The sequence below is a fragment of the Pogona vitticeps genome, chromosome 2 (assembly GCF_051106095.1).
Source record: "Pogona vitticeps strain Pit_001003342236 chromosome 2, PviZW2.1, whole genome shotgun sequence".
Lineage (NCBI taxonomy): Eukaryota > Metazoa > Chordata > Lepidosauria > Squamata > Agamidae > Pogona > Pogona vitticeps.
In genome coordinates, this window is record NC_135784.1 from 44,818,877 (window position 1) to 44,843,830 (window position 24,954).

Below are 24,954 nucleotides of genomic sequence, written 5' to 3' on the forward strand. Positions count from 1 at the left end.
TGTACAATTGCACTCATTTCGCATGCTAGCAAGGTTATGCTCAAAATCCTCCAAGGTAGGCTTCAGCAGTATGTGGACCGAGAACTCCCAGAAGTACAAGCTGGATTCCGAAGAGGCAGAGGAACTCGAGACCAAATTGCTAACTTGCGCTGGATTATGGAGAAAGCCAGAGAGTTCCAGAAAAATATCTACTTCTGCTTCATTGACTATGCGAAAGCCTTTGACTGTGTGGACCACAGCAAACTATGGCAAGTTCTTAAAGAAATGGGAGTGCCTGACCACTTTATCTGTCTCCTGAGAAACCTATATGTGGGACAGGAAGCAACAGTTAGAACTGGTCATGGAACAACTGAGTGGTTCAAAATTGGGAAAGGAGTACGGCAAGGCTGTATATTGTCCCCCAGCTTATTTAACTTATATGCAGAATACATCATGCGGAAGGCTGGACTGGAAGAAACCCAAGCCGGAATTAAGATTGCCGGAAGAAATATCAACAACCTCCGATATGCAGATGATACCACTCTGATGGCAGAAAGTGAGGAGGAATTAAAGAACCTTGTAATGAGAGTGAAAGAGGAGAGTGCAAAAAACGGTCTGAAACTCAACATCAAAAAAACTAAGATCATGGCCACTGGTCCCATCACCTCCTGGGAAATAGAAGGGAAAGATATGGAGGCAGTGTCAAATTTTATCTTCCTGGGCTCCATGATTACTTCAGATGGAGACAGCAGCCCTGAAATTAAAAGGCGCCTTCTTCTTGGGAGGAAAGCGATGACAAATCTTGACAGCATCTTGAAAAGCAGAGACATCACCTTGCCAACAAAAGTCCGAATAGTCAAAGCTATGGTTTTTCCTGTCGTGATGTATGGAAGTGAGAGCTGGACCATAAAGAAAGCAGACCGCCGAAGAATTGATGCCTTTGAATTGTGGTGCTGGAGGAGACTCTTGAGAATCCCCTGGACTGCAAGGAGAACAAACCTATCAGTTCTAAAGGAAATCAACCCTGAATGCTCACTTGAAGGACAGATCCTGAAGCTGAGGCTCCAGTACTTTGGCCATCTCATGAGAAGAAAAGAGTCCTTGGAAAAAACCTTGATGTTAGGAAGGTGTGATGGCAAGAGGAGAAGGGGACGACCAAGGATGAGATGGCTGGACAGTGTCTGCGAAGCAACCAACATGAACCTGACACAACTCTGGGAGGCAGTAGAAGACAGGAGGGCCTGGCGTGCTCTGGTCCATGGGGTCACGAAGAGTCGGACACGACTAAACGACTAAACACACACACACATTATAGCTGGGCAAAGGAGAGATTTCTACAAAAAAAGCCTTAACCCTGTCTGTCCAGGTGTCCAAAATAGTTGTTGTTGTTGTTTCTTTATCTTCCTGTACATAAAATGGGGTGAACAAAATATTATGCTCTGCCGACTAGTGGAGTGGAAGGCAGTTCTGCCATTTTTTGCCATATCTCCAGCAACCTGGCCTCTATCACATGTCTTCAGGTATCAATTACAGCTCTCTCATTAAATATTTGGAGATTTGCTGCTGGTTAAACTTTTAACCTAATATGTAATTTGGCCATCCCCATGTGAGATACAAGGAGAGTACAAGTCTGTGCTTTGTCACTGCTGAACTCAACGACAAGGAGAAAAAAGAGAAAGTCAGTGACAAGCAGACCCACAATGATATAGAACATTACAGAGTACAGCAGGAAATAGGGTAACACAGAGTGCAGACACAGCTGCATAAAAAAACAAAAACAAAAGTAAGACAGGGGCTCATCAAAGATGAAAATACAATGTGAGTGCTGTGAGAGGAAGAATTAATAAAAGAATGACAATGAGGATGTAAGGGGGAAGAGTTGCCTGTGCTACATCCAGGGCACCGAAAGAAAAAGAATTAAAAGAAAATACTGACTTCAAAAAAATATATATATCAAAAGCACTCTTCATGTATAATAGACACAAATCACCTCTCTCAGATTCATAAACAATGGAAGTGTTGCCTTACAGGAACCCCTGGCTGAGCCCCTGGTGAGTTCTTAGTTCAGTGAGAACACAACATCACTTTTGTCCCACATATTTCTATCAGACTTGGCCTCTTTTCAGATAATCCACCTATTCCCTTAGCATTACCTTGTAGCTGTCTCCTGCCCTGAGGTGCTCTCCCACTCACTCCTACGTGATCCTCTGATCCGGTGCCCTAATTCTCTCTCTGTGTGTGTATTAACAAAGGAAGTGGGTGAGCAGGAGATTTGCCAGAAGTCTGCCTACACAACAGGTAAAAGATCGCCTAAGCAGACGTCGGAGGCTCCGGTGAGGGAAATACAAAGCTGAGTACTGTTGTCTAATAGGTAATCCCACATGGAAAACTATTAGCAGGAAGAAATATTTCAGCTAATGAACATCTAAGTTTCAGGCAAGATTACAGACCTCAGAAGTGATAGGACCAGACTGATTTCTAATACCACCACCAGTAAACAGGCAAAAAAGAGGAGAGAATGAAAGGGAAGCAGCTGCATACATATAAGATGCAAAGGTCCATCAAAACAATTATTCTATTTATTTATTTAAAACAGGGTGGGCAACATGTGTCCTGTGGGGCAAAAGAGCCCCCAAACCTGCTGTGTGGGGTTTATTTTATTTTATTTTTTTGGTAGCTGTCCAGTCACAAAAGCAAGCAGGAGCAAGAGCATCAGACAGAAGAAAACAGAACAAAGACAAGAGACGAAAACATGGCATCTTAGTCTTTTAGGTGCCATGTTTTTTATCTATTTCCCCCCCTGAAATGATTGCACATGGCTACTTCTTTAAAAACTACAATCACAGAATCATAGAACAGTGAAGTTGAAAGGAGCCTATGAGGCCATCAAGTCCAACCCCCTGTTCAATGTAGGAATAGAAAGCAAAGGATATCTGCCAGGTAACTGTCTACGTTTCTCTTGAATGCCTCCAGTGCTGGAGCACTCACCACCTCTCAATGTAATTGGTTCCACTGCCTTACTGCTCTAACTGTTAAAAAGTTTTTCATGACATTCAATCAAAATCTGGTGTCCTGTAAATTGAGCCCACTGTTGTGTGTCCTGCACTCTGGGATGATCGAGAACAGAACCTTCTCTGTATGACTGCCTTAAGGTATTTGAGAAGTGTTATCATATCACCCCTCTGTCTTCTTTTCTCAAGGTTAAACATATCCAATTCTTTCCTCCCAGGGTTTGGTTTCCAGCCCCCTGATCATCTATATTGCCCTCGTTGTCAATCAAGAACAAGCAGGCGGAATTATTCCGTATAGTGTGCAGCCTATCCGGAACTGGTCTGAGTGATGGGCCTCCCTCTAGTTTTTCACCGGACCAGTTTGCAGCATTTTTTAAATCGAAAGTGGAGGCCATCCGCCGGGACCTCTCTCCTTTTTTGAATACAGTGAGTTGAGCTGAGATGTCCAGCGCTCCGTCTTGCCTGGTGACTTTTGATTCCTTTCAGCCTGTCACGCCTGATTCTGCGGCCAAGGCGCTTGATCGCTGTCGTGCCACCACCTCCTCCCTTGACCCTTGCCCGGCCTGGCTAATCAAAGCAGCCAGGCCTATAACAACGGAATGGGCCACTGTAATAATTAATGGTTCTCTCCTTGAGGGCAGGTTTCCATCTGCCCTCAAGGAGACACTCATTAGGCCCATCAGAAAGAAACCTAATTTGGCGGCGGACGAAATTGGCAACTATAGGCCCGTCGCCAATGTTTCTTTCTTAAGCAAAGTGGTTGAGAGGGTGGTGGCCGACCAGCTCCAGGCGCACTTGGACGAAACAGAGGCCCTGGATCCATTTCAGTCGGGCTTCAGGCCGCGCCATGGTACAGAAATGGCATTGGTCGCCCTGTGTGATGACCTGTTGAGGGAGGCTGACAGGGGCAAAGTGTCTCTGCTGGTCCTCCTCAACATCTCAGCGGCCTTTGATACCATTGACCACGGTATCCTCCTGGGGAGGCTCTCCGAGCTGGGAATCGGCGGCCTGGCACTGGCCTGGCTCCGTTCCTTCTTGGAGGACCGCCCCCAGAGAGTGCAGCTTGGGGAGAGTGTCTCGGCTCCGTGGAGTCTCAATTGTGGGGTTCCACAGGGGTCGATTATCTCCCCAATGCTGTTCAGCATCTACATGAGGCCACTGGGTGGGGTCATCAGGGGGTGTGGAGCCTTGTGTCATCAGTACGCTGATGACACTCAGCTCTACATCTCCTTTTCACCAACTGCAGGAGATGCCGTTCTGTCCCTTCAGCGCTGCCTGGGGACTGTACTGCAATGGATGCAGGAGAACGGGCTGAGACTGAACCCGGACAAGACGGAGGTACTGAGGGTGGGTGCCCCCACAGTTGGGGATTTGGGAAACTCCCTCTCATTTGGGGGGGATGACTCTGCCCGCCAAGGATGGGGTCCGCAGCTTGGGGATCCATCTGGACCTGGCGCTCACTATGGAATCTCAGGTGGCGTCCGTGGTCCGTTCCGCCTTTTACCATCTTAGGCGGATAGCCCAGCTGCGGCCCTATCTCGAGGTGGGGGCGCTCACTACCTTGGTGCATGTGCTCGTAATCTCAAGATTAGACCATTGTACTGCGCTCTACGTGGGGCTGCCTTTGAGGCTGCTGCGGAAACTACAGGTGGTGCAGAATGCGGCGGCCAGACTTCTCAGTGGTGTGAAAAAACACCAACATATTTCACCCACTCTGGCCACACTGCATTGGCTGCCCATCCGTTTCCGCATCGACTTCAAAGTGTTGATGCTTACATATAAAGCCCTAAACGGTTTAGGGCCTCGATACTTGGCGGAATGCCTTCTTCCACCAAGATCTACCCATGTCACTTGTGCGAGCCAGGAGGTGAGGCTGAGGAGCCTAACGCCGAGGGAGGCCCGGAAGGTAAAGACAAGAAATCGGGCCTTCTCTGCGGTGGCTCCTCGCCTTTGGAACAACCTACCTCCTGAGATTCGCGTGGCACCCTCGCTGGGTATCTTTAAAAATCAACTAAAAACATGGATGTTTCGGCAGGCCTTCCCTCCAGGCAATTCCTGATGCCATCTCCCTCCCCTCCTACTGATTCCTTCCTCTCCTAAGGCTTCTTCTATTTAAATTTTTTTATACTATTTTATGCTGTTAGCGGCCTAGAGTGGTCTTAACCGACCAGATAGGCGGGATATGAAATAAATAAATAAATAAATAAATAAATAAATAAATAAATAAATAAATACATAAATCACCATCATCACCTCCACTACCATCATCACTACAAAACAACCCTTTGGTTTTCAGTCCAACGCACACTTACTTGTGAGGAGGCCTCACTAAATTGTGAAGGGGGACTTGCCTCTAAACATGTATAGAAATGCTCTACTACAACCTTGGGTAACCCAGGTGTTCTTGAACTGCAACTCCCAGACGCCCTGGTCAGCACAGCAATGTTGAAGTGTTCTGGAAGTTGCAGTCACCTGCAGAAACACTTGGCTTACTTGAGGTTTGGAACCACTGTTCTACAACGTTGTTAAATTTCATATTAGTAAACATATAACCCCCATGTCCAGTGAAACAGACTCACCAAAGGAAAAGGAGTGATATGGTCTCCTTTCTCTTACAGGAAAGAATTTCTCGGTTCAGGGGCTACAACTAAGAAGACCCTTGGTTCTAGAACCCATGCACATCACATACACAGGAATGACAGTACTGAACTGAAAACAGAACAATATCTTCAACAGGCACCTAAGGGCAGCAAGCTAACACAGAAGATTTAAACCATATATCACATACAGTTCTGTTCCCTATCACTTTGCTGTTATTTCCTGCCCTGGCACTTCAGTTGCTTAAAGTGATCCTCCCTCTGTCTAAAGGCAGGACCAGTTCAGGGTAGGACCTGGCTGGCAGGTATGAAGGGAGACAGGTTAGAATCTGGTTGGCTGCCTGATGATCTGTGCGACTGCTGACATACAGAAAAAGCAATGATAGGGAGATGAACTACTACAGTATGTTAGTCAAGCATACTCAGGAAGGTCACAGGCTGAGCAGAAATCTTGATGCTAAAACTCCGCTTCTTTTCATCTCTGTACCAGGCTCCAGTGACTGGATGATTATGTCACTCAATTCACACTTTAATTTCTGGTCCCAAAGCAATACTTTACAATTAATGAAGCTTGAGCATGCATGCGTGCATGTAAATATTGCATCAGTCATGCAGAAACCCAGCAGTTGCCTTGTTACAATATATTTAGAGGCGGTTAAGCTCATCACAAGCAAACTGAGTGGTTGGTAGTGGCAGTGGCTGCTGTTGCTGCTGAGTTACTGCCTGAACTGTGGCAAGTCCCTAACGGAACCCATATCACAACATTTGTCACCATCTAGGCTGGGAGAATGAGTAACTGTCATTGAAATTATCTTGGAATTCAACGGCACTTAAAACAAAATGATCACAGTATAGAGAACTGACTTTCACTTTCTCATTTGGGTTTCTTTAGGAGAAAACGATCTAGTCAGATTGGTAGTGGCTTTCTAAGATTTTTTTTTTTACACTGAGCTTCCCTACTAACAGCAATGTGGTATTTTTACCTAGAAATGCCATATGATGGACACAATAAATTCTACATGCATAACAGGTGTTACACTACTGAGCTAGATTCCAGATTATGAGAAGATATGAAAGCTGCTATTTTGGAAAAGAACTACAGATCAAGAATACAGTGGGAACAGTTGAGATAAAATGTATACTCATGATGGACATATCAGCCTAGGTTTCTAGTAATACCAGATATAATACTTATGCTGTAATCTATTGTCATCTTCCTTCACAACTACCAGACCCTTCTTTCTTTACAAGGCTCAAAGGTAAAAACTGTTAATGCCCCCTAGTTTAACACACATGGTTCTCTTTCCCACCACCCCACTTGGGTTTTTGACTGATATCACCAACCTTCCTCCCTCCCTGTTTTCCTCTTGCTGGGTTATCTGGTTTCTGTCTCCTGTGGGAATGTTTACAACACAACCTTACATCAAACATAGGCCATAGGTTACTGCACGTGCGATGTAATCACATACCCTTGATTCTTAAAGGCAATGAATGTTTTGAATGTTTTACTTATGATTTATGTATTTCATTCTGCATTTCATTTTTTCTTCATATGTCTGAATAAGTGGGCATGATACACAAAAGCTCACATTAAAAGATAATAGTCTGTTTTGCTTTGTTTCTTTGGATTTTGCCTGATATGCTTGGACAAACTAACATGGCTATCTCTTCCAAAACTTATACATACTGTATTTGGTAACTCTTTCTTCACAGACCTGCCCAGTTCAGTTAGGCATCCTTCAGTCTCGAAAGACTATGGTAGCGTGCTCTGTGTGGAGGACTTGGAACAGCGTCTAGTGTGGCTGAGGAGGCCAATTCGAGAGTGACAATCCCTTCCACACTGAAGACAAATCCAATCTGTCCCCTGTCCAGCTCCCTGGTTTTGCTGCTTTTGTGATTTCCTCTTTGCCTCGGCCTGCTGGGCAAGGGTCGCTTCAAATTGGGAGAGGCCACGATGCAGTGCCTGCCTCCAGGCTGAACGCTCAGATGTCAGGGTTTCCCATCTGTTGAGGTCTATTCCTAAGGCCTTCAGATCTCGCTTGCAGACGTCCTTGTATCGCAGCTGTGGTCTCCCTCTGGGGCGATTTCCCTGCACTAATTCTCCATACAGGAGGTCCTTTGGAATCCGACCATCAGCCATTCTCACGACGTGCCCAAGCCAACGTAGACGTCGCTGTTTCAGCAATGTATTCATGCTGAAAATTCCAGCTCGTTCTAGGACTACTCTGTTTGGGACTTTGTCCTGCCAGGTGATGCCAAAAATCCGTCGGAGGCAACGCATATGGAACGTGTTCAGCTTCCTCTCCTGCCGTGCACAAAGGGTCCAGGACTCGCTGCAGTACAGGAGTGTGCTTAGGACACAGGCTCTATAGACTTGGATCTTTGTATGTGTCGTCAGCTTCTTATTGAGCCATACTCTCTTTGTGAGTCTAGAGAACATGGTGGCTGCTTTGCCAATGCGTTTATCCAGCTCGACATCCAGAGAGAGGGTGTCAGAGATGGTTGAGCCAAGGTACACAAAGTCATGAACAACCTCCAATTCTTGTGTAGAGATGGTAATGGAAGGAGGTGAGTCCACGCCCTGGCCCATGACTTGTGTTTTCTTCAGGCTGATTGTTAGTCCAAAGTCTTGGCAGGCCTTGCTGAAACGATTCATGAGTTGTTGGAGGTCTTCAGCAGAGTGGGCAACAATGGCTGCATCATCTGCGAAGAGGAAGTCCCGCATGCATTTCAGTTGGACTTTGGTCTTCGCTCTCAATCTGGAGAGATTAAAGAGCTTTCCGTCTGATCTAGTCCGGAGATAGACACCCTCGGTTGCAGTTCCAAAGGCATGCTTCAGCATGACAGCAAAAAAGATCCCAAAAAGTGTTGGTGCGAGGACACAGCCCTGTTTCACTCCGCTTCGGATGTCAAAGGGGTCTGATGTTGAGCCGTCAAAAACTACAGTGCCTTTCATTCCCTCATGGAAAGATCTGATGATGTTAAGGAGACGAGGTGGACATCCAATCTTGGGAAGTATTTTAAAAAGGCCATCCCTGCTAACCAGATCAAATGCTTTTGTAAGGTCTATGAAGGCCACTAAGAGCGGCTGTTGTTGTTCCCTGCATTTCTCCTGCAGCTGTCGGAGGGAGAATACCATGTCAGTGGTGGATCTATTAGCTCGAAATCCGCACTGTGATTCTGGATAGACTCTGTCTGCAAGCACCTGGAGCCTCTTCAGAACAACACGGGCAAGCAGCTTCCCTACAACGCTAAGAAGAGAGATGCCACGGTAGTTATTGCAGTCACCCCTGTCTCCTTTGTTCTTGTACAATGTGACAATGTTTGCATCCTTCATGTCCTGTGGTACTCCACCTTCCCTCCAGCAGAGACAAAAGATTTCGTACAGTTCAGTGGTGATGATCTCCTTACAGCATTTCAGCACTTCAGCAGGGATGTTATCCTTTCCAGGTGCCTTGCCGGAGGCGAGGGAGTCCAAGGCCGCTTTTATTTCTGCTAGGGTTGGTTCGCTGTCCAGCTCTTCCAAGACGGGTAGGCACTCAATGTTATTTAATGCTTCTTCGGTTACTACATTCTCTCTGGAATATAGCTCAGAGTAGTGCTGTACCCAGCGTTCCATCTGCTGTGCTCGGTCCTGGATGAGCACACCTGTAGCAGACTTCAAGGGAGCAGATTTCTTCTGTATTGGACCTAAGGCCTGCTTGATACCGTCATACATTCCTTTGATGTTACCTGTGTCCGCTGCTAACTGTATATGAGAGCTGAGCTGGAGCCAATAGTCGTTGGAGCATCTCCTGGCAGCCTGTTGGACTTGGCTGCGAGCAGCTCGAAGAGCTTGCAAGTTGTACTCGCTAGGACAGGCTTTGTATGCTGCTAGTGCTCTTCTCTTAACCTCGATGGCTGGCATTAACTCCTCTGAATGGGCTTCGAACCAGTCAGCCACCTTTTGGGTCTTCTTGCCAAAGGTGGACAAGGCGGTGTTATAGACAGTGTTCTTGAAGTGTTCCTGCCCACAATAAATGAATATAACGATACAATTATTGGATGGGGAGCAACCAAGGGCCCTGTCTCACCCCTAATTGATTCATAATGATGTTAAAGAACTATAGAACAAAGTTGTTGTTTTTTTAAAAAAACTACACACACAAGTAAAGGTGAAGAAAGTTTATATTAGTATCAGTCAGAGCTGCATCTCATGCAGTACTCTTCCAAATGTCACTTAGATTTAGGGAAGTGCCCTATCTTCACACAAATGTGTAAAAATGCACTGAATTGTTGTGTTTTGTGTGATTTTGTGGAAATTATTGGGAAGGGAGACAAACGGGCACTGGTCATTCACAGAATAAGTAACTGCCTCTTAGGTCCTGCCCCCTAGATCCATTGCCAAAAGGGTGCCAGTTTGCATTTTGCCATTCTTGGGAATGAGGCTTTTAATGGTCAATGGGGGTAGGGAGGATACCGTCCTGACCAGGACGAGGATCATTTTGGAGTTGTCAGCAAAACGGAACCCCACAGCCAGCTATCTGTGTCCAATTGTTCAGGAACAGACTGAGTCAAGGATGCCGTGCATCTCCCTGTTGGTAATATACTTACGTTTGTGCTTTTTCATAGTTGGTTTCAAGAGTCAATATTGGCAGTTTTCTAGCATATATGCAAGTTGTTGCAATCATCCTTGGGCTTCAGGTCCTAGAAATTTCCAAGAATCCTCCTCAAGGACAAACACTGCATTCCCCCAGCCCCCACCCCACCCCTGGTCAAGTAACAAAATGATGAGCTAATGCTCTGGTAACAGTTTCATAAGGTTATTAGTTTCCCAACACTTCCTGAGTACCAATATTGTTCTCATCTAAGAAATGAATCTGCCCCTAAAAATGGGGTGGGGAAAACAGAAGAAAAAACAAACAACAAACTAACCAGAACATGGAGCCAGAAAGTACTGATCTAGAGATGAGGAAGAGATTAGAAGTGGAAGAGAGGAAACATGTGAGCCTATGGGAGCAAAAAAAAAAAAAAAAAAGGGATGATTTATCTGAACACTGACAACATTATCCTCTTTGCAGTCACTGAGAATGTGCCCATGGCCATCTGTACAGGAGATCAGTCGAATTGCTAATGACTAATTATGACGTGGCAGCCTTCCCTGTTACAACATGGCATTTAAGTTCAGAATAATCAAATTGTGCGCTTTTATTTTCAATCCGGAAAAAGCTTAGCTTTTCTTCATGGACACTTTAAAAATCAGAAAAAAATTGAAGCTTCCTGTACACCATAGGTTTTTTAGTAATACATGAGCACTCACAATAGCCAAAGTACCTCTGTTTCTTTAACAATGTTTGCATTATCCGTCTCAGAGCATGGAAGTAACACACTACATGTTATGGTATTAAAAGTCTGATATGAGGATCTCTGTTTGTAAATAAAGTGATGGTTTGCAGTGGTGTATTACTTCACAAGTAAAATTAACTTGTTACTTTCTTTTGGTAACTAAAATGCTTTTGGAGGCATTGGGTGCCCCCACCCTCCAAAAAGTTAGGTTGTTTTCTTACTTTCTTGTGATGGTCTTCCCCCCCCTCCAAAAAAAAATCAGTCAAAAGGAATAGAAAGCAATGGACAATGTAATGATTCTGTGCCCCCTTGCAGCTTTTGCAACATTAAATACATACGTTAATAGGCCATTGTCATGGGTTACATAAACATTACTTTTAAGAAATAATTTTTGCAGCTCTGATACATATCAAAGTTATCTTGCATCAAGAACTGCACGACAGTCTTGAAGATGAACTAAAACCAGAGGGTGCATTCTGTAAAATAAGTGCCTCCCCCCACAACACCAAACAATTCCATTTGCATGGTTTCTTTGAAAGCTAAAGCAACAAGACAAAAGCAGTTCGTCTCTCTGCAATATAGCATGCAGCATTCCCTTTATGCTTGTTGACACTGTTCTGATTTGATTTTGTGATTCTGACATCCAGCAAAATACTATTGGCTGTTTTTTTTGTTGTAATATCATGAAAGGCCAGAGTTATCCTTAATGGTTTAGCAACACTTCAAGTAGAAACCCATTTTTTATATACTGTCAGAACAGAATATCATGAAAATAAGTAGAGGTAAACAGGTGAGGCACAGTAAACAAAATGATAAGCAGGAGGAAGTCATAATTTTTTATCTCTGTAGTTTAGAATATTTTTTGGCTTTTTTTTTGGTAAAGCCCAGAGTAGTATAAAAATGGAATAAATAAATGAAAATGTTCAGTTTACTATAACCACCCTTTGGTAACTTCCACTTGTGTTTGGCATAGCAATGGATTTAAACTTACATACCTCTAAATCTATTTTAAAAGTTGAATAGCATAGATTTTGGTTCATAGAAATGTTATCTGGACTACCCTAAAATAATAAGGCTGAAATTTGTTTCGGTACTCAGAGCATCTGTTTCTTTCTTCCACAATGAGGAAAACAAAGTATTTTGTACTTCTAATCCATAAACCTCATGCCTTCTCTTATTCATTGCACGGCAGTGATCATGATAGCCATCTAAGATCAGGGGTCTGCGACCTGGCGCTGGTCCGTGGGCTTCCTTGAACTGGACCATGGACATGGATCTCCACCCCCCTGCATGCATGCATGATAGATGTGTCATGCTTGTGGGTGGGCATGTCATGCTCGTGGGGTGGGCGTGTTGTGCTCACAGGTGGGTGTGTCGCACTCGTGGGTGGGCGTGTCACACTTGTGGGCATGCGCACGAGTGTGACACTCCCCTCCGCAAGCACGACACGCCCACCCCACAAGTGTGACACGCCCCTCCGCAAGCGCAACATGCCCACCTGTGAACGTGACACATCCACCCACGAGCTCGAGGGGTGCCTCACCCCCCACGCACAGGGCCTGTACCCCCCAACCAGTCCATGATCTGAAAAAGGTTGGGGACCGCTGATCTAGATAGTTCCAACTGGTTTAGAACAGTGATTCTTAACCTTTGTTACTCGGATGCTTTTGAACTGCAACTCCCAGAAACCCCAGTCAGGACAGCTGGTGGTGAAGGCTTCTGGGAGTTGCAGTCCAAAACTCCTGAGTAACCCAAGGTTAAGAACCAGTGGTTTAGAATACCCTGGATTGCATCCTGAAGGAATATTTATATGCTGCTGCTCCAGCAGCTGAATTAGCATTCAAAGCCCTTGACACGTTCATTCTGGCAAAAGGGACACCTCTTCCCTTTGTTACACAGTGATTTCTCAGATTTACCCCAAGTACTTTCCTTGCCAATGTGCTATATTGGTACAATTGTAGTACTATTTGTGTTAATGGTCCTACAACTGTGGGAAACTGCTCAAAGCTTTACAAGATTGCTTTATCCATCCGTGGCTTTGATCAGGTGTATATACAGTGAACATTTTAAATGATCAAGCTGAGACACTTTCTCTCAAATGAAAGCTGCCACCTATTCCACAAACGGGAGATGAGTGGATTAGCAGTTCAGTATTCATTCAACAAAAGCAATGGGATAACGTCCTTCACCACACTGGCAAGCAGGAGGCCAGTTTAAGAGTTGCAGGGCAAGACCACACATGGCACCCACACCTACACCCTGTGTAGCGACAGGGCTACCTCTGGGTATACAGCTAGCAGATAATTTATTGTTATAAATCATTAATATTCATTACTCTCATTAGTTATTTATTTTAAATGCAATAACATTCGAGTTATATAGTGACATTTGTTCCCGATTTTAAGAATATCATGACTGCAAACATGTAAGGAAGTAAGAAACTCTGCATGTCTGAAGCTCAAACAGGGAGAGAAGGGAAGAGGAGGAAGAAGAGGAGGAGAATAGTTCTTCAAACTCTAAGCCAGGAATTTTAAAATTTAAGAACATGACATGTCTGTTCAGTGTAACACCGTGTCTATGGATGATGTCTTCTGAACAGTTTTGACTCCAAATTGGGAAGACCTCTTCATTAACAGCCATATTGGGTCCTTTTAAGGAGAAAGCTGAGGTAAAAATATTTTAAATAAAAACATAAATAAGAGTGGCTACCATATTTAGCCAATTTTGGACACAAAAAAAGTAAGGCTGCAAACCTATGACTCTTTACCCTCTTAAACTTCATGATCTTGTAGGGAAGAAATGTGTACTTGAGTATGTAAGAGTTTGGTAAATGCTTGAAAATGGCATTCAATCAGAATTTGGGATTGATATGCGTCTACGAAAACATCTTAAGGATGGGTGCTTCAAAGACCAGCATGGTACCTAATGCCAAAATGAGTAGAGGGGCATTTCAGTCACAAGCTGTCACTGATTTTAACCTATTATTATCCACTTTGGGAAGGCCCTAAATAGTAAGAAATAAATGCTCCATTATTACATGTGGATTTCAGCATGCCTTCTGAAAAACATCACCATCTGTACACACATGATGGATATGAGAAAACTGTTTTGAAACTGGCACAGGTACTGTCTTGAAGGAAGTAGCTTGAAATTCTATCAGGAAATGCAGTTTTTCCAGAAATTGATTAAATAAATACTGTTTCATTTCATTTTAACTTCATTTCACAAGCTGAAATAGAAATATGCCATCAGGAGGGCCTTCTCAAAGTGTGCACATGAGATGAAGTGTATTATATAACTGCAAAGGAAAGAGGCTTCTTTGTGGTGGCACTGTAAGTGTGGAAACTGTGGAACACCTTCCCAGAGAAGTAGTTATGGCAACAAGTCAAGGTCTGCCTCTTGTTGGCTTTAATTGCTGTTGAGACTCATTAGCTCCATTAACCAAAATCTTGTGGGGCATTTCAAAACTAGAAATTTCTCTCTTCCATCTGGAAAATTATTATAAAGACCTTTCCTTTTGTGTGTGTGAAATACCATTTTGGAAATTAATCAAGGGTGGAGTGAGAGAGGAAGCATTAATAAAGCAGCTGTCCAAGCTAACTTACTATGAATGACAGGAAGAAGAAATTACCTATTTCCCTTTTTATTCCTCTATTGCAAGTTAACTGTAGAGCAATATGAATACAATGCCAAGCTTATGTTCTGTGCTTCAGTACTTTGTCAGCAGTATCTCCATCTGACCTAAAAGGGACAGCCTACCTGATAAAAGAATGAACACCATCACCCTCTCCTGTATGCTTTGCACAAATACCATTCAATAGCTTTAACTCAGCATTTATTAAAACTTTAATGCTCATCATTTGTTCAGGTGCAGTTTCCCTGCTGCTCTGGAATGACACCCTTCATTTGGGATTACTTCGTTTCTTATTACTTGTATTTTTGAGGCACACAAAAACAAACCTTCTTTGGATACATCACAAAAACAATACGATATAGTAAAAAAGAAATAATCAAATAATAATTGTGTCCTTTTAAGTCAGTCCTGACTTACGGCCGGCAACTCTTTTCAGGATTTTCTAGGTAAATAGTACTGAGAAGTGGTTTACTATTCCTTTCTTATGGTTGACCCTAAACTATGCAACTTACCTGAAACCATGCAGGCTGGCTCTTTTCCTGGGATACACAATGGGGAATGAAACACCATACTCAACTCAGTGAGCTATCCAGCTGGCTATAGCATGGTAAATTATAAAAAGAATTACAAAACTCTGAAACTGCTTTTTACACAGTCTATTCTGCAATGATCCAGTGGCAGGACATCCTGGAAAAATATTTTTTCACTGTATCATTTGCTTGTGTAAGGGGGGGGTATCTTGTTTTATATTATATTCTTTGACATATTTCATCTGTAAGATTACTTAAATACTTTCTTTTTAAGAAAAAAAATGTGTCCAAGAAATTAATGAAAGAATGAATGAAGAATATAATAAGGAATTCTATGATGGTTGTTCTGATATTGAGACATCAGAAAAAGTTGCGCTATGCACATATGGGTTTGTTTATTCTTCCCAAAGGGCTATTACTTAATGGAACAAGACATGATTTGGCAGCAGGAAGGGAACAATAGCCTGACTCTGTAGGAGGTAGCTTCATGTGCTCTTATGAACTCAGGATACCATCCCACTTGCTACTTTGTCTGCCTGATGACCTTGTTCTTGTCCTAACATTGCCTTCTCTTTATTTCCCTGCCTGCATCATTGTTTCTTATGCAATCAGGAAAGATAGGCAGGAAAGAATTTGAAACCCCACCCTCATTAATGAAACTACAATTATGTTTTATATTATTACTAAACTCCTGTTCATACATGGAATTGCTCCCTACTGTCATGGGTCAGACCTTGCTATATTGAACGACACCAAAACGTCGTGCTGTGTCTGGAGCATGTCATTTTGCAATACCTCGTTCAGGTGTTTGGAGTCTGGGGAATCCCAACAAGCAAAGAGATAGTGTGCACATGTCCTGGCCCGTCACTGTTTTTACCAGCTTCTACACACAGATAGCACTTTTCTCTTGGATCTGTGGAGGCTCTGCCCATAATTCAAAACCATGCAAAAAGAAAAGGGGGGGGGTGAGTGTCCCATGGTGAGCTTCCATGGAAAAAGAGGCCCTTCTCTTCAGAAAGTCAGTCTCCAATCATCATAATCTTAGAACTGCAGGGCTGGAAGGGACCCTATGAATTATCGAGTCCAGCCCCTGTCAAGAAGGCATAGTGGAGGAATTGAGCTCCCAACCTCTATCTCTGCCGTCAGACACCTAAACCACTGAGCTATCCAGCATTTCTTGTTTGTTGTTTAGTTGTTAAGTCGTGTCTGACTCTTAGGACAGAAACAAAAAGCAGCTCTTGAAGAGGGAAACAAAATATATCACAAACACACAAGGCTAGACTACAGCTCTCTTCATTTGCTTATTTCCACTCTATCTCAAAGGCCTGAACAGCAGTTACATGAGGTATGGTTGGCCTCTATTTGTGCCTCTAGGTAGATGACCTTCTAAGCAATAGAATAACATTTTTGGAGACTTCCAAGCTTTTATTTGGGAGTTCAGCCAAATCCTAACACTATTAATACCGGCTCTTATTGACTTGCAAAGGACCCTGCTAGGACTGCAAAGACCCATTGTGCCAATTCTTCCATCTGAACCTTCCAGTGCATTTTTTTTAAAAATCTTTTTTTTAAAAGGATAGGCTGCTATACTTTGTACGGAGTAAAAGAGGCAAGAGTAGCGGTCATATTGCTAGTATTCCCAGAAAGGTGGGGAAGGAGGAGCATCTTGCACTTTCAGATCCACTTGAATGGTTAAACATAATGCATATTCAACAAGAACAGAAATAAGAGTTAGCACAAAGGAGAGATTAATGATAGAACTAGCACTAAAGACAGAAACTTGGGAAAGTCCAGATGAAGATTTGATAATATTTTTTGATGTTGTTGCCAAATATGATAAGGAGAATGTAATATTTCTGCTACTTATGCTTGGCAACTGAATTTCCCCCAGATGCTAGCCATGTTTCTGCAGAATCAGCTGCAGCCTGGAGTACAGAGGTGGGAAACTTGCACACCAGCAGAACGGCTCTAGTATTGCTTTCCTATGGAACACTTGAAGGAACAACCCAGAACACAGCTGGGTGAAAACTTTCCTTTTGGACTAAAACTTTCAGATTCTTCTAATCAGGTCTGGGGCTGGATGAGCAAAGTGTTTCATTAAGCCATGAGCCACCCTTTTAAGTATAATATTATTTATTTATTTATTTATTTATTTATTTATTTATTTATTTATTTATTTGTTTGTTTGTTTGTTTGTTTGTTTGTTTAATTAATTAATTAATTAATTAATTAATTAATTAATTAATTAATTAATATGCTGCCCACTCTACCCTAGGGTCTCTGGGCGGCTTACAATAATTAAAATTCAATACAATAAAAATAAAATGATTAAAATACAATTAAAATACAATTAAAATTGCCATCATCAGGACCCACAGTTGATGTTATTTCAATTAAAAGCCTTCTGAAACAGGAAGGTTTTGACCTGGCGCCGAAATGTCATCAACGTCGGCGCCAGACGAATTTCAGTTGGATTTTGTTCAGTTGGATTCAATTTCAGTTGAATTATGTGAAAATGATGGGATAGACCTGTATTACAAAAACTCACACCAGCCTCAAGTTTTATTTGGTAATGCAGTCATATGTTTTGAACTACAGGCACTCATTATGGCAACCCTCTTACAGTATCTTACACACCCAAAAGGTCCAAATATCAGCTACTGTGTCAATTTGTATCAACTAACCCACTTAGTTATTTAGTTATCAATTTGTATCAACTAACCCATGACTAACCCCCTTAGTTTTATTTATTTATATTATTATATGCCACCTTTCTCCCCATAGAGAACCCAAGGCAGATTACAACAATTAAAACTACACAGTAATCAACATTTTAAAACTATCATAGAAGCTACTGGATATTACAAAACAATTAAGTATGTATTAATATTAAAAACATTTAGTATTTCTCGTGTCTATCATGAACAGGACTTGGAGAAACCTATTAGCTCTCAACTGCTAATTTAAGACCAAGCAGCACCCAAATATTATAAATGAGAACATGGATACTTCACAACAATGTAATGCAGGGAAACTTCATTCCCACCCCACTGCTACTACCAGGCTTGAAGAAAGCTGAGGAGGAACAGGGAAGCCATAATCTTCCAAGCTAACTGAAAAGTTCCAGTACTTTGTTCCAATGTGTGTCAGCTTCAATACACCACTAGCATTACTTTTTTGGGGAGGGAAATAGGAAAATCCAGTCCTGAACATTAGCATAGGATTTGCTTGCTTTTTACAGACAACTTATTCACAATGGTGTTAGTATGGGAGTGAGTGTGGAAGGCTGAAGTTCCTACCTTATTTACCCATTTGCAGACTGTGGACGTTACCTTATCTAATGTCAATATCTAATTTATCTGCTATTTTCAATTGTATTATTATTATTATTATTATTATTATTATTATTATTATTATTATTATTATTATTATTATTATTATTATTATTATTATTATTATTATTATTATTATTGAGTGTGTTAGCCGCCTAGAGTAGACTTCAGTCTCGATGGGTGGGATGTAAAAAAATTAAAATAAAATAATGTTAATGAATCTAACTTAGCCGAATCATTCTAAGGATAAAGATAATTGCTTCAACCCAAAGCTCTAAAATTGCCTCAGAAAACCATCACCAATGAGTTTAGTGGACACTTTACCTCATGGATATATACACAATGTGCCCAAATTATGGCACGAGCTGGTTCTAAATTCAAAACAAGACTCAAAAATTCCTACACATTATATCTCAGACATATGCTCTGAGGTAAGTGTGTATATTACTGGAGCCTTGAGGGGGCTTGTTGGAGAACTGAAGAACCAGCCAAAATGAACATGTGAGGAAGGTGAGTATGTTCACCCTCTTCGCAACTTGTGGGTCTCCATCATTCTTTTCATATGGAAGGTCACTTTCTGGAGGAAAGCGTGCCCTGCATGTAATTCTCTGCACCATTCAGAATGCAGTCAGGAAGGTTCTTCAGAAAGTCACCTGCTGAATAAAGAAAGGGATAGAAATGTGTCACAAATCAAGGCTGTGACTTGTTTTAATGGGCCAATGTCTCTCAAGTTTGGTCCTCCTCGTTACTACTGCCTTCTACTTTTCTTAGAATTATTGTTAAGACTTTCTTTAGATCAATTCCCAACTGTGGCCAACAACATGTGCATGTTACTCTTCAGTCTCATTATGAAGGAAGGTAATGTCCTTGTATTTCAGCATAAAAAAGGCATCTTTGACCTATACTCCATTGGAGGGAGCCTCATGGCACAGCATTAAACTGCAGTACTGCAGCCAAAACTCTGCTCATAACCTGGGTTCAGTTCCAGGTAGTCGGCTCAACATTCCACTCAGCCTTCCCAGGTCTGTAAATTGAATACTCAGCTTGTGGGGGGGGGGGAGTAGGTGGGCAAATGTAGCCTGTATAATTAAATTGTAAACTGCCTAGAAAGTGTATTAAGTGCTATGGGGCAGTACATAAGCAGCATGCTTCGCTTTTTGTTTTATATACCCTTATGGGATGAAAATCCAAGGAGATTTGCTACCTCCTCAGGGTGGCTAAAGATTACAATGCACATATTGTTGGCCACATATTAGATTATTACAACCTATTACAGTATAGCACACAGGCATGCACAGTTTAAATATTCCAGCAACAAAATTATCCCCAGGCATGGAACAACTCTCTCACGTGGATTTAGCACACAGCAGCTTAGAAGAAAGAAAAGCCTTTAAAAAACAGGGAAAAAACCTCAACCATCTTGAAAGAGGTACTGTAGCTTAAAACTTTTTAAAAGTTTAAAGGACAGAGTAGGAACATTGCACTTTAATTCTGTGGCACTAGAAATTAGGCTGATGCATTTTGTCTTGGATTTGAGAAGCAGGAATAAATGGGCTAAAAGAGGGAGGAGAGTTTCATCAGCCCAAGAATTTCAGTATTTGTCAAGAATTTGCGACCATATGGGACATTCTAAAAGAGGTGATTCTAAGGAAAACAGAAGAGGCAAGGTGGGGGAGAATCAGCAAGGAAAACATAGTTAAGATTTTGACGTAGCATTTCATACTCTGCCTGCTCATTTGTTGGACACAAAATCGACCCGGTTAGATCTGAAAAGTAGGCAGAAAGAGCCATGAAGAGCTGTCTTTTTGAAAAGTCCCGGAGTGGAAAAGCACAATCAATCTCCAGGAACCGCTCTCCAAAATACCAGAGGGCCCGTTACCCAGCAAAAGACGGTTGGAAAAGCATCCTCTTAAAAACAAAAAAAAGCACATCTGTCAGAAGGATTAAAGTCACGTGGAGCAGCAATACCACCATTCCCAGCCTCCCCGAGACCTGCCGCTTCCTAAAACGATCCCTCGCCCCAGCGACGAGGAAAACTTCCAGGCGAAACAACTTTGCCCGGCACTCCAGCCCAGGAATCCGAGTTGAAGCCTGCTTTCCTCGCCACGGGTCGGCTTTTCCTTTCGCCCTTTCCCTCCCGTTCGACTCTCCAGAAAGAAAAAAAGAAAGGCATTTCCAAAGCGCCCCAGGCGCTGTGTTGTTGTCTTGGTTTTATTTATTTTACCTGATACATGTCCCGGATCCCGCACCATGCCCTCAGCGCCTGGTGGCATCCCCTCACTCGCTCCGTGTACCACCTCCTCAGCGTCGAGACGGTCAGGTTCCAAACGAAGCGGCTCCCGCTGAAGAGAAAGTCCTCCACGCCGCACATGAAGACCGAAGCCATGCCCGCCTTTCCGAGAGCGCTCCACGGGCGCCGGCAAAGGCAGGCGTCCTCCCCTTGCCTGCCTGCCTGCCTTCCTTGGGGTCCCGGCCCCAAGTCCTCCTTTCTTTCGTCCCGTCTCTAGGGGGAAACCGGGCGCGCGGGCGAAGGCAGGCGCGCACCCCGCTCCGCTTCCAGCGCGCCCATTTTATGCCGCCGGGGGAAGGCCCCCCCCGTGCGCGCGCGCGCGCTTGTCACCAAGGGCCGGGTCAAGCCTCCCAAACAAAACTCCTCTTTCACTCCGCTGCCTGGCCCGAGTCCCGGACGGGCCCTGGCGTGGCTATTGAAGGGCGGCCCGCGGCTCCAAGGGATCAGCCTGACGGGAAAGAGGCGCGCTCGCCCGCCCGCCCGCTTCTTTAAACACACACATACACGCACACACACGCTCCAGGAGCAGCCTTGTGTCCTTCTTAACAGCTTATATAAATCTCCCTTAAGCTTCGGTAGCTACCCCGATGGGTTCTAATTAAAAGTTTAACCCATTTCTGCCGGGGGCGCGCCTCTCACGAGGGCTGGTCCGGAACACTCCGGGACCAGGAGTAGGAGACGGGGAAGGCCCCTCCCCCCAGGCGTTCCTCTCAAGAAATTCCATCCGCCCTTCCTGCCAGGGGCTCGGTCTGGCGGGAAAACACACACCTTCGGTATAATAACAAGCCAACACGAACACTCAGAAGCCTCGAGGTCCTCCTGGTTCGCGAGCCAGAGACCAGGGTGGGTAATGGCTCTGTTAAGACCTCTTTGAGAAGAAATCGCAAATCTAAACTAGCTTTTGACTCCCATGTGATGTGTCCTATATAGTCTGGCTGGGTGTCACAGACCTGGGGGTCGTGCAGAAGAAAAAAAGTCACCAAATTAATGTATTTGATAGGAATATCCCGGAAACTAACATCAGGGCATTTTGCGATGTTTTCAAGGACAGAACCACAGCGAAACTTTCACGATTTTGTTCGGACAAGTGGAATTAAAGCGACACACAAACATTTTTGTTCTTTATTTAATTACACAAATATGAATATATTAACTTCAATGTTATTACCCAGTTACTTATGTTCCTAATATACTCTTTTAACCCGCCCCTCTCCCGTCTCTGCCTGGCATTTGCATTGCAAATAGCGATCTGTTAATTGATCTGGGTCAGGATTTCCAATGCCAATGTTCTGATCAGAAGAGGGACCTTTGTACTTACTTTTGAGTACACCAGACACTAAAAAGGTAGAACTGCCAGCTCTGTCTCTCTCTTTGAAAAGCAACAGCCATTTTGGCCCTCACTCCTGCTCTGGGGGAAAAATACATCAAAGAAGGTCTACAAAGCAAGCTAACTCTGAAAGCTGAAGATCTGCATGGACAGAGGAGGAAGAAAGAACACCTTGTCACCATCTTCTACTTAGCAGCACATAAACACAAACAGGAAAGATCTCCAGATAACACAATCACTCCTGCCGTCTGTCTGTCTGTCTTTATTTTTCTTTCTTTCTTCCTTTCACGACATTCAGAATTGCTAGTTAAAAGGGATGTGATTTTCGTTCTCCCTTTTAAACCAACTGTAATCCTATTAATGCAGCATGCACAGCATGAGAAAAACAGAAGAGACCCACACAGGCTAAGCCTTTCACTGGGCAGGCCACAGTAAATAAACACTTGGTGAAATAATAGCCCACATGAGAATCCCAGGCTTGCCTCAGTAGATGGTATAAAATTAAGCTGCCAACACCCAGGCCTTCTGAGAATTGAACTGTTAATGTCAGAAAATTGTATCTCTAATTTTACTGGCAATTCCCAGCAAGACAGGAAAGAAAGAATTGGCAGCTGTTGAGAGATAATTATCAAATAGATAGATAGATAGATAGATAGATAGATAGATAGATAGATAGATAGATAGATAGATAGATAGATAGATAGATAGATAGATAGATAGGTAGATAGATAGGTAGATAGATAGGTAGATAGATAGATAGATAGATAGATAGATAGATAGATAGATAGATAGATAGATAGATAGATAGATAGATAGATAGATAGATAGATAGATAGATAGATAGATGGATGGATGGATGGATGGATGGATGGATGGATGGATGTGTAAATATAGGTATAGGTTCAGGTTTCAGTATAGGTCTATATATATCTATATCTAAATTAACAGCTGACATTCATTCTGTTTTCTTCACTATTTGTTGGAGTCCTTTGGAATATTTGGTATACAGTATTTTAAATGGCTTTAAAACTGTGCTAGGTTTATTCTATAACCTGTTTGGAGATTTTCATATCATGTGGTGTTCAGGTGCTATAAATAAAAATAATGAATAACACATCATACAACCAGAGAAGGGAAGATGATACACATGGAGTTTTAATTAATAGATACTTTGCAGCACAATGTCAAGCTCACATATTCAATCAAATTGCCTGTGGATTTTTGCAGACAGTGGATTTTTGTATACAAGTACAAATAGCATTTTCAACATAAATGTTGTCTGATTCAGAATAGAGACTGGGGAAGGGAACTCGATAACCACAAACTGAAGGCAAATTGGAACACATAATGAAATATTTTACTGTTGTGGAGGCCAACAGGGGGCAGCCATCTCAAGCAGCAAATGTTGAGTGTCATGAATGTGCAACAAACTGTTAAATGTTTACTTTGCTATTGTTGTGTTCTTACTGTCAGGTATGGAAGACAGGATTTCTTTGGCACTCCGTGCCAAAAAATCAGGTTTAGTTTGGGGCAGATACTGTACATATTGACTTGAATGAGAGGGGCTATCTATGGCTCCAATAAAGGTGGCCAAATATTTCATCTCCACCACTCCAGCAATCAATAATTGCATCATTAGAAGAGAATTTATACTTGCAGTGATGATGGGAGCTACTCGGCAGCAGCAGTAGTGGAAGGTGATACTGGTGAAGGATAGTCATTGGTTCATATTGGCGATACTCAAGCTAATTCTTGTTAGTACTGCACAGAAGAAGAGAACAGTAAATCACTTCCACATGCCATATTTTTCTGTGTATAAGATGCCCCCACTTTTCTAACCCAAAATTTCTTTCTTTGCAAAAAACTGCTTTCCCCCTAGCAAAAAGTGGAGATGGAAAGCAGATTTTTGCAAAGAAAATGGAGGGGGAAAGCACTTTCCTTGCAAGAAAGTGGAGGGGGAAATGCTTTCCCCCTCCACTTTCTTTGCAAAAAGCTTCTTTCTCCCTCACGCAAAGTGGAAGGGGAAAGCAGCTATTTGCAAAGAAAATGGAGGGGAAAAGCACTTTCCTCTCATAAAAGTGGAGGGGAAAAGAAAGAATCACTTTCCCCTTCCACTTTCTTGCAAGGAAAGTGCTTTCCCCCTGCACTTTCTTTGCAAATAGTGGAGGGGGAAAGCAGGGATTCAAAGCTTCAATCACTCCCCCTCCTTACTTCCATGTATAAAATGACCCTCAATTTTTTCTCTATTTTAGGAAAAAGTGTTGTTTTATACGTGGAAAAATACAGTATTTAAAATTCTATGATGAGACAAACCATAATGAAACAAGCAATAATGCTAGAAAATGAGACTCCCAAGGAGAAAAACACTCAATCAGCAACTGAGGAAGAGCAAAGGATAGTTGCAGCTACCATTGTCATTAATGAAGTAACTGCACTAAAGCCAAAATGCCATCTAATTGTGGATGTGCACAGAGGCGATTGAGCAGATAGTTGTACCAATGGATTTCACTGGATGGTCAATATATAAATCAAACAGATGATGTATAATAGAAAGCAAAAAATGAAAAGGCTCTATTCATTTTGTGAAAACAAGACCATGAGAGGTTTATAGTACAGACCATCAACTGTTAATACAAAAGAACTGAAGTAAAGCTAAAGAACCCTAAAACTATCAGAGTGCCAGAATACTATGTAATATTTATTTATTTATTTATTTATTTATTTATTTATTTATTTATTTATTTATTTATTTATTTATTTATTTGATTTCTGCAGAAATATTCCTACAGAATTTGAAAACCACAAAAAGAAAGTACTCCCTTTGTCCTTTTGTTATGTTGCTGAACTGGTTCAATTGTTTATGCCCCAGAAGATCTATGGATGGATACTACCAGGGAAGAATACAAAAAGATTATCCTTGTAATTATAA

At 42.6% G+C, this 24,954-nt stretch overlaps 1 protein-coding gene across 3 annotated transcripts in view; it reads right to left on the minus strand.

The window, feature by feature from the left end:
• The window catches only part of FRMD4B (FERM domain containing 4B), a 268,223-nt gene that overhangs the window by 156,719 nt on the left and 86,550 nt on the right, over positions 1-24,954 (minus strand). Inside the window, exon 1 of one of the 3 annotated variants that reach the window (XM_072989415.2) lies at positions 20,633-20,932. The exons of the other annotated variants lie outside the window; for them this stretch is intronic. Coding sequence (XP_072845516.2) covers positions 20,633-20,794 — 162 coding nt within the window. The 5' untranslated portion in view covers positions 20,795-20,932. Of the gene's footprint in view, positions 1-20,632; positions 20,933-24,954 lie in introns of those variants that run through there. 3 annotated transcript variants of the gene reach the window in all.